Source organism: Alexandromys fortis, unplaced genomic scaffold (assembly GCF_014885135.2).
Source record: "Alexandromys fortis isolate MF-2015 unplaced genomic scaffold, M_Fortis_MF-2015_v1.1 scaffold_210, whole genome shotgun sequence".
NCBI classification, from domain to species: Eukaryota; Metazoa; Chordata; class Mammalia; order Rodentia; family Cricetidae; genus Alexandromys; species Alexandromys fortis.
The window spans coordinates 827,271-836,631 of NW_026068101.1; the positions used below are offsets into that span (position 1 = coordinate 827,271).

The 9,361-nt window shown below is 49.9% G+C and overlaps 2 protein-coding genes across 2 annotated transcripts in view; one reads left to right on the top strand and one right to left on the bottom strand.

Annotated features, from left to right (window-relative positions):
• Positions 1-1,383: 1,383 nt before the first annotated feature.
• On the bottom strand, positions 1,384-5,473 carry LOC126489567 (translation initiation factor IF-2-like). Its single transcript, XM_050123905.1, has 3 exons — positions 5,282-5,473; positions 4,010-4,958; positions 1,384-1,715 (listed from the first exon to the last, which is right to left on the bottom strand). The coding sequence occupies exons 1-3, from the start codon at positions 5,471-5,473 to the stop codon at positions 1,528-1,530; spliced, it is 1,329 nt and encodes a 442-aa protein (XP_049979862.1). The 3' UTR covers positions 1,384-1,527.
• Sptbn1 (spectrin beta, non-erythrocytic 1) overlaps positions 4,404-9,361 on the top strand; it is a 164,847-nt gene continuing 159,889 nt past the window's right edge. Inside the window, exon 1 of the mRNA XM_050123877.1 lies at positions 4,404-4,551. The gene's annotated coding sequence lies outside the window, so the exon portion shown is untranslated. The remainder of the gene's footprint in view (positions 4,552-9,361) is intronic.

Consider the following 9,361-nt stretch of genomic DNA (forward strand, 5'->3'; position numbering starts at 1 on the left):
TCTGATTTTCAAGTTTAAGGCTAAGGTCAGTATAATAAAAGATAGGTTCTACTTGGGCTAATATAACAAAAGAATAATTAGAATACTGTTCTTTTCTAAACCAAATGTTTGTAGTAGACAATCTTCTTGTTTACACAGACATGGGTTCAGGCGCAGTCACATGACTTACTTTGGCATATGAAAGAGGGAGAAAGGGACCACGTGTCATTGGTTAGTTGCTGGCACAGTCTTCCCTTACCGTGGTGCAGAAGCACTCACTGACATGAGGCACCCTAACATTAAAGTACCCTGGAATCTGAGCTGGAACATGGAAGACAGCTGCCCCAGAAAGACTCTTGGTTCCAGACTTGACTTTATAAAGCAATACATTAACCTTTGCTGATTTAGGGACCCGTATGTTAAGATCTGGAAGTTTCATGTTATCGCTCTACAACACAGTCTACAGTTACTAACAGATCTTAACATCCCCTCCATATTTTAAGTGGCAAGTTAAAATGACAATTTACATCAGCATGGCTTTTGTGATTTTGAGTGCCTCCCATTCCCGCTGGAGAGTAAGCCTAGGCACAGAGCTAAATCACTAACCTCTCTGCAAAACTTTGATAATAAAATATTTCTAATGGGCATCATGTCTCACGCTGGTAAGCCCAGCACTCAAAAGGCTAATGTGGGTGTGTTGCTGTGAGTTTGAGACCGCCTTAGCAATAAAGTAAAATCCTGTCTCAAAAAACAACAACAAATGGCATATTGTTTCTCTGGAAGACACAGTCATATATAATCATAGGGTATTTTTGAATGTAAAGTAGTTATGTTACAGATATAATGATAAATCCTAGGTTCCTTTCAATCAACCTTAATTCTAATGTAAAGATAGACATCTACAGAACTGCTTCTGAGCTATCTGATGAGACTCTGAGTTGTCACCACCACTAACTAAAGTTTTAAATTTTTTTTTCTAAGTGTTGTTCTTTTTTAAAAAATGCTGCAAGATCCCCAGCGGCAGTAGGCAGCAGAAATGCTGTAGGTCCCAAATGGTGGTGGCGGGCCATGTGGCGGCAGACAGCGGGGCCCTGGGAGCAGCCAGTCCCAGGCAGAGACGGCTGCCGGTCCCAGAGCGGTGGTGGCCGGCCATGGGGCAGCAGGCAGTGGGCCCCAGGCAGAGACGGCTGCTGGTCCCTGAGCAATGGCTGGTCCCAGGCAGGGAGACACATGGCGGGCGGGCAGAAGACAGAAACATGGATAGACACGACATGCAGGGTGAGGTTGAATGTTTATTCAGGGGATAAGGAGGAGGAAGGGTGAAGGGGGGAGAGAGAGAGAGAGAGAGAGAGAGAGAGAGAGAGAGAGAGAGAAGAGGAGAAAGAGACAGAGAAGGGGGGAAGCGGAGCTGCCTCTCCGAGAGGAAGATGGAAAAGAGAGCGAGCTCAGGCCGGAAGCTGGAGATCAGCCTGCCTCAGCGGATGGGGGAGGGAGTGGGCGTGGCTTGTCTCTTAAAGGGACCAAAACCATAACATTCCCAGGTCTTCCTTATAATAAAAAGCAGATTAGACACCACAGTTTGAAGGAATTTGGGCGGTGAATTCTCAAAACTGCTTCCTGCTGATTTGTGGGCGTCGTGGGGGGGGGGCGGACCTGAAGAAGGCTGGGAACATCCTGGCATAGCTGGTCTCTTTGCTTCTGAACCGATGTCTGTGGCATGGGAATGTCTGGTGTCCCTAAGGTATTGGCAGAACAAAGAACAAAGTTAAATTAAGGTAAAAAATTTTAGGACCAGGGGATTGAGGGGGTATCTGACCGGTTTAAGATGGATTTCTTACTTTGGCTCCCCCCATAACCCCCTGAATAAACTTCAACCTCACCCTGCATGTTCTGTCTATCCATGTTTCTGCCTTCTGCCCGCCTGCCATGTGTCTCCCTGCCTGGGACCAGCTACTGCTTGGGGACCGGCAGCCATCTCTGCCTGGGGCCCACTGCCTGCTGCCACATGGCCTGCCACCACAGCTCTGAGACCAGCAGCCTTCTCTGCCTGGGACTGGCTGCTCCCAGGGCCCCCGCTGTCTGCCGCCACATGGCCCGCCACCACCGCTCAGGCCACTGCTCTGGGGCCGGCAGCCATTTATGCCTGGGACTGGCTGCTCCCAGAGCCCGCTGCCTGCCACCACATGGCCCGCCACCACCATTTGGGACCTACAGCATTTCTGCTGCCTACTGCCACTGGGGATCTTGCAGCATTTTTTAAAAAAGAACAACACTAAGTATTTGCCTTTTTCAGAGATGTCAACTTAAAGAACATCTCCAGGTCCAGAACTGGTCTCTCCTGGGTGACTTTTATTTTCCATCAGAAGAGTTTGGAACGGCGAGGCAAGTAGTGTCTATAGAGAGAGTCTGAACCCATGCCTTTCACGTCTTCTTCAGATTAATTACTGGTTGTGGAGGGCAGGGGGCTCCTTCCTGAAGACAGAATAAGACTTAAGTGGGAGTGGAATGGGGAAGAGGAGATGAGTCATCCACCAAGGGATGTGTTTAAAGGACCTGGGATGAAGGAAGCACTTAGATGGTACCATTTCACAATCGCTCTGGAGGAATGTGAAGTGGGGCGTTTCCCAGTATTGACGTGGTCGTTTCCACCCAGTGAGGGTGGGGTGATGCCTACCCCCCCAATAGACCCATGAAAGGGAAACAACTTTCATTTCTAGTGGATTTCCTTCATTACTCAATAAGGGTAGTAGCTTCCATGTGGATTCTGTTTGATTCAGTTCAACAAATACTTTTTAGAACCTCTTAAGTGAACAAACGGTTCAAAAGAACAAATAGACAAAGAATCCTAGCCTTGAAGGAACTGACCTCCTGGCTGCATTATCAGCCTTCTGAGAAAAAAATGTTAAATTACTTGCCTTCCTCAACTTTTTGCATGTAAATCAAAAGCAAACATTGGTAAGAAATCCAAACCAATAGTAAGGCCCCAAACACGAACAATCATCTTCAGTGGCTTGCGACAACTGAATTTTGTTTTAACACTAAAATATGCAGCCATCACCCCAGAGAGTTTTTTTTTTTTTTAAGCAGGTGGGCAGATCTTTAGGGAACACTGCCTTTGGCTTTTGAAGCCAAGGACCAACTTCCCTTGAAAGGTCCACGGTGCTGTGTTGGGCGTCTTACAGAACTGGGAGAAAGCCAGTGTGTCCGGATCCTGTTCCCCAAAGAGCATTTCTATTCGGAGTCATGATGATTCGCCATTCCTTTAATCACTTTAGAGCAGTTACGGGATTTCTGCACAGCCTGGGAGATGACAGGGTGGCCAGTGGGCTGGTTTGTGAAGGGCAGTTGACATAAATTCAACAACAACAAAAAAAAAGTCTAGTGTCAGAAAATGGAGGTGGGAGAACTCCAATCTTCACGCCATCTCAGGGGTCCTCCCAGCAGCCAGGAAACCTCACTTGCAAAGATCCAGGACAGAGCACCTGGCCTCAGGTTAAAGTCGAGCCTGCGCTTAGCCATGAGCAGGAGTTGGATAAACTACTTGCAGACTATTGCCAACTACCCGGGGGGGGGGGGGGGGGGGGGGGAGGGGGGGGGGGGGGGGGGGGGGGGGGGGGGGGGGGGGGGGGAGACGGGGGGGGGGGGGGGGGGGGGGGGGGGGGGGGATGAAAGCGTTCACCATGGAAGAATACATTAACCGCTTGAAGAAATACGCGTGACTGGCCCCAACGCCCAAAGCTTCCCTCGGAGAGGTCACCGTCACCCATCTCCAAGCTGGACATCATCACTGAGCTCAAACCAAGCCAACGACGCACCCAAACCTCCCGGTGCAATTCCTTCGCCATTGCATTCTAAAGGTGACCATCGTGGGCGAGAAGAGGCTGCACAAGTAACCGAGAAAATTAGCCTGTCTTTTTCCATGGCGATAATCGAATTAGCCTCAAATTAAACGTGTATTTGGCCCTCGATGGATGCAGGGACAAAAGCCCCCATTGTCCTATGGCTCCCGCGGTGGCGGCTGCAACCTTACCTACCCCGCCCAGGCCAGACCCCGTCGCAGGGAGCGCGGCCCAGGGCCGGGAAAGCACTGGAGCTCGGGAGAGCGTGCACGCACACGCCGTTCCCCGCTGCCTCCGAGCCCGCGCTGGGTGGGCGGCTGCCTGGCTGCAGGGCTGCGCGCAGGGCGGAGGGCGCGCGACAGGGAGGAGCAGCTGAAGCTCGGGAGGTGCGGGAGGCGTGCGCGCGCTCCCGACGCCGAGCCTAGCCGCGCCCGCGCCCCTCTCCCCGCCCCGCGCGCTCTCTCCTCCCTCCTCCCCGCCCCGCGCCCGCCCAGCCCCCGGAATCAGTGCAGCTGTCGCCGTTCGGGCTGCGGATTCCTCCAGTCCCTCCCCCGGCCGCCTCTCCTCCCGGAGCGAGCGCGCAGCCCCGCGCAGCAGCGCCCACTGGTCCCGTCCTGTGAGCCCCGGCCCCAGCCGCCGCCAGCCCCGCGGAGTCGCCTCCCCGGCCCACCCGCCCGGCCGCCGAGGAGCGGGAGGAGGACGGGACCCCGGCGCCCCCACCCCACCCCAGGAGGTAGGTCGGGGTCCGAGGCGGGAGGATGCCAACTCACCCGAGGTTGTGTGCGGGCGGGCGGGCGGAGAAGGGGCGCGGGCCGGGGCGCGTGACGCGGCTGCTGCCCTGCGCCCCGGAGGCCGTGGGGGCGGGGAGCGGGCCCTCGGGGCGCGGCGGGCTCCGCAGTGAGGACGCCTGCCACTGACCGTCGTGGGCCCTGTCACGGGGTGGGTGCCGAGTGTGGGGTCTCCCAGGGGCTCTTCTAATCTCCGTGCGTAACGGTGCGGGGCTGCGGCCGGCGTGGTCCGGGCTGCGCTGCTGCAGCCCAGCGCGCCCCGCCGCCCCCGCCTCGCCCAGTCCCGCGCCCGCGCAGGGCTGGGGGAGCCGCCCTGGGGCGCCGCGCCCGCCCTCGCCTCCTGCCATCCGGCCTTCAACAGGTTAGTGCGGGCGCGAGGACCCTCGGGCCCTGCTTAGGGTAGGTGGGCTGGACGCCTCTGGTCACCGGCTCACGGCAGCCGCTTCGGGGGAGCCTTCCCTTTGTTTTTGTGACAGGAGAGGTGCCAGGTGCTGCCATCGAATGGGGGGAGGCTTACGGAAAGCATTGCCCGTTATTTTTGCAGTCAAGCCAGAGCAGATAGTGAGGAGAGGGATGTGTGGGAGTGCTTCAGCAGAAGAGAAAATGGATTCGGTACGGGCTCTTTGGGCGGGGATGTGCGTTTTTGGCAAGATGGATGGCTCACGGTGCCCTCACCGTGATGCAGCACAATGCAGCAGTATCGCAGCCTCCTAGCTTCTCTCCGGCAGGGCTTGGCACAGCCACCCGGCGCCTGCGGCCCCCGCCCGGCCCCACCCAGGCCCAGAGCAGCCCTTCGCCTGCGCCCGGAGCTGCTTCTACCTTGTCATGGTACTGTGGCGAGCTGTGGTGTCGGAAGGAGCAGGTCATCTAGGGTGTGAGGGGGGGTAGCCTTCGCTTTGGGGGCGACTCTTCCTGCCCCGCCTGTTGGCTCTAGGGGACCAAGGCGCGCCCTGCAGCACTGATGCAGGCCAAAGCAGCTGGCCTGCGGATGCGGGCGGGAGCCTGATGCTAGCCAGGGACTAGCACTGGAGGGAGGGGCTGCAGAAGGACACGGCCCAGCGGTGTGCAGAGGCTGTGGTGCATTCGGTGTGGATTCCCAGCTTTTCTATGCATCGTTCATAAACCATAGGCACAACCCAGATAGGCACTGGTTCCATCATTTATGAAAAGTTGGTGATTATTAATAGACCATCACAGCCATGACGTTACAGTTCCTTATCTGTCTTTGGTCATTTCTGAGAAAATGGATTTTTCCTCTAGGAAATCATCTTTGAAGTGAAATAATTTTTCATTTCAAATCATATGCTCCTGAAAATGTTTATTAAAATAGAGCATTCTTTCTTTGCTCTTCAGTTATGTTTTTCTGATGCAGAATTAAGAAGCATATAAAGTCTCAACTAATGGCAATCCTTTTAACTAAATTTACATTTCAACACCACACAAAACACAGAACATTACCTTTTGCACAGTTTGGAGCTGATATATTTGAAATAAAGTCTAACTCTCTACAATGTAGCAGTAAATATTCAAACTGGCATTTTCTTGAAGTAAACTTGAGCAGGCTAAAGAGGTTATGTTTTGAAAATTACCAATATTGTATGTTAATTTTGACTCATCTCCTTCAAATTCATGAATATATTCCAATACAGAGAATCCATTAAAGTCACTGCCTAGAAATTAGTGACGAAACCAGTTTTTAAATGATAAATTTAAATGTCTTATGTTAAAAATTAGTATTTATAATTCAAAAGTCATAAAAACAAGAGATCAAAATAGTGTGTCTGTTTAATGTTCAGCATCAACTTGTAAGCATTAGCACAAAGAATAAAAATATAGCATTCTATTAAGTTGTTCTAAAGGAAAATTTTATGTGATTCTTTTAACCTATTTTTTTTTAAATCTTTTTTTTCTGCATGGCAAGTGCAATTGTTTGTTTGGATTCTCTATTAAGGACTTGTTGATAAATGTCATGATTGATAGCAAATTGGTTGACTTCCAAACCAGACTTGTAGGTTCAGGTAGCCAAACCAACCCTCCAGGCTTAACTAATGGGGTTATGATGGTCACTGGCTGCATTTGTGGTTGGTTATGTGTATTTTTATGTACATATTTTCATAGATGTTGCTGGGGACAGGGGTTGAGGCCTCTGCTGTTGGTATCACATGAGGAGATGGTCCCCAGTATCATCCAAGTCTCCACTGGTACACAGGAAATGTCCCTTTAAGCTGCCATTTCTGTATTTCACTTATGATGGAAGAGGTGGCAAGTGGGATAAACCTCAGATGTCACCCCAGGCTGACCTAAAATGTGTACGGGAAAGGCAGGCGTCAATATAATACCTGGAAGGGAAAACGAGCCTTTCAAAGCCAAGGGTGGGCCTGCTTTTGTTTTGTTTCTAATCTCTGACGAATCTGTTAGCGTAGAGTAAAACAGCCTGTAATCTGTGGTGTGTGTGCGCATGTGCGTGGGTGTGTGTGTGGTGTTGTATCTGGTGTGTGTATATATGTGGTGTGGTAAGTGTGTGGTATCTATGGTATGTGTGTGTGTGTGATGTGGTTAGTGTGGTGTTTGCATAGTGTCTGTGGTGTGTTTGTAGGTGTGGTGTGGTAAGTACGGTATCTATGGTGTGTGTGTGGTGTGGTGAGTGTGTGATGTGTGTGTAATGTCTGTAGTGTGTGTGGTGTGGTAAGTGTGTGGTGTCTGATAAGTGTGTGTGGTAAGTGTATGGTATGTGAGTATGTGTGGTGTGGTGTGTGTATGTGTGTCTGTCGGTGTGGTAAGTATGTAGGGTGTGTGTGTGTGTGTGTGTGCACGTTATTTGGAGCCTCTCTAATACTCAAGGGCTGTTCAGAGACGGGGCTTTGGATTTGAGCTTCATGGCTGTCCTCACTATCTAAAATTATGTTGCATAAAGATTTTTTGAGTATTGTGTGCATGGATTATGCAGACATTGTGAATTTACTATGTTGTAGAAAACATCCTGTGTTGATGTCACAGGAGGTTTAGCTGTTCTGACTTACACACCAGCTGCAGAACTCTGTTGGGTTGAACACTTTGTAACTGTCATGTCTGCAGTGACCAGAACTTTCATCTGTAATGATGGAAAGCAGTGGGGTAGGGAAGCACTGTCCCGTCTCTGGTGTTGGAGATCCTCCTGGCCGGAAACCTGACACCAGCAGTTCCTTTGGAGAACTGGCTCCTTTGTCTTGATGGATGGAAGTGTGACTTTCCATGGAGAGATACTATTTTGAGATAGAAGGATGTTAATAAAAAAACAGATTTAGCTAAACAGGAGGGACAATCACCTGGAGTTTTTTTATTTGTTTGTTTGTTTGTTAAGATAATTGTGAGCTTTTCATTTTAAGATCCTATTTTGTACTTAGTTGTTTTGGGGACAGGATCCACTGATCTAAAAGTCCAGGGTTTAAGTGATCCTCCTGCTGCCCGGCCAAAGAGTGTATTTTTAGTTATAATCTTACAGTCCAAGTTGTTGTTAGGATTTTTGTTACTTACTAACTTACGCTCAGCAGTAATACTTCCTTTATTAGGTTGAGCCCTGACCAACACCTTTCTTTTAAGGGGTCTTTTCTACTATTCTGTGGGTTTCCTTACATAACCCTGGGTCCTTCTTTGGTTTACGGGCATGCAAACCAACCTTGCATGAGGAAGGAGCCAGGGTCTCAGCTGCAAAGCTACTGCTGTAGCCCCAAGGACTCCTCTTGGAAGCTTTCAGACTATACTTCTTACACCGCACCCTTGCTTCACAAAGACCAAGTTGAATTCTCTGATTTTCTCGGTAGTGGTTATGTCATGTTCAAGATTATATAGTATAAGAAAAATATTTTTTGTAACTAATGAGTAAAACTTATTCCAATTGGATAGACATATATTTTCTATTTTAAACCATCACCTTCAGGGACTAAGAGTCATAGATCAGTGGTTAAGAGTGTCCTCTGCTCTTAAAAAGGACTTTTTGAGTCTGGTTCCAGCACCTACGTTAGGCAGCTCACAACCGCCTATAACTCCAATTCCAGGGAATCTGACTTTATGGGTACACGCACACACACACACACACACACAATTAGAGTAAATCTTAAAAAATAAAATATCAGCCGGGTGGTGGTGGTGCATGCCTTTAATCCCAGCACTCTGGAGGCAGAGGCAGGTGGATCTCTGTGAGTTCGAGGCCAGCCTGGTCCATAAGACCGAGTTCCAGGACAGGCTTCAAAGTTACGGAGAAACCCTGTCTTGAAAAACCAAAATAAATAAAAATAATAAAATACCATCTTTGGACAAAGCATTTTGATACCATTCGTTCATGGACCACCATTATTAGAATCCCTCAGTAGCTTGCACTCCAGAACTTCCCGGTCAGTCTCTGCATTTTAGCAAAATGCACAAAATGTTTGAACATTCAGTTAATGAACTCTGTCCTGCTCTTTCAAAATATCAAAAGCTTCCTGTGACTGAAGGCACAAACCTGTCATCTCAGTCCTGTTTTCCAAATGGTGGAAGGAGAGAATAGAGCCACAGAGTTGTCCTCTGGCCTGCACATGTGCGTCGTGACCTGTCCCCTCCCCATACACACAGACACAGGAGTAATGTGTGCATCGTGACCTGTCCTTCCCCATACACACACAGACACAGGAGTAATGTGTGCATCGTGACATGTCCCTCCCCATACACACACAGACACAGGAGTAATGTGTGCATCGTGACCTGTCCTTCCCCATACACACACAGACACAGGAGTAA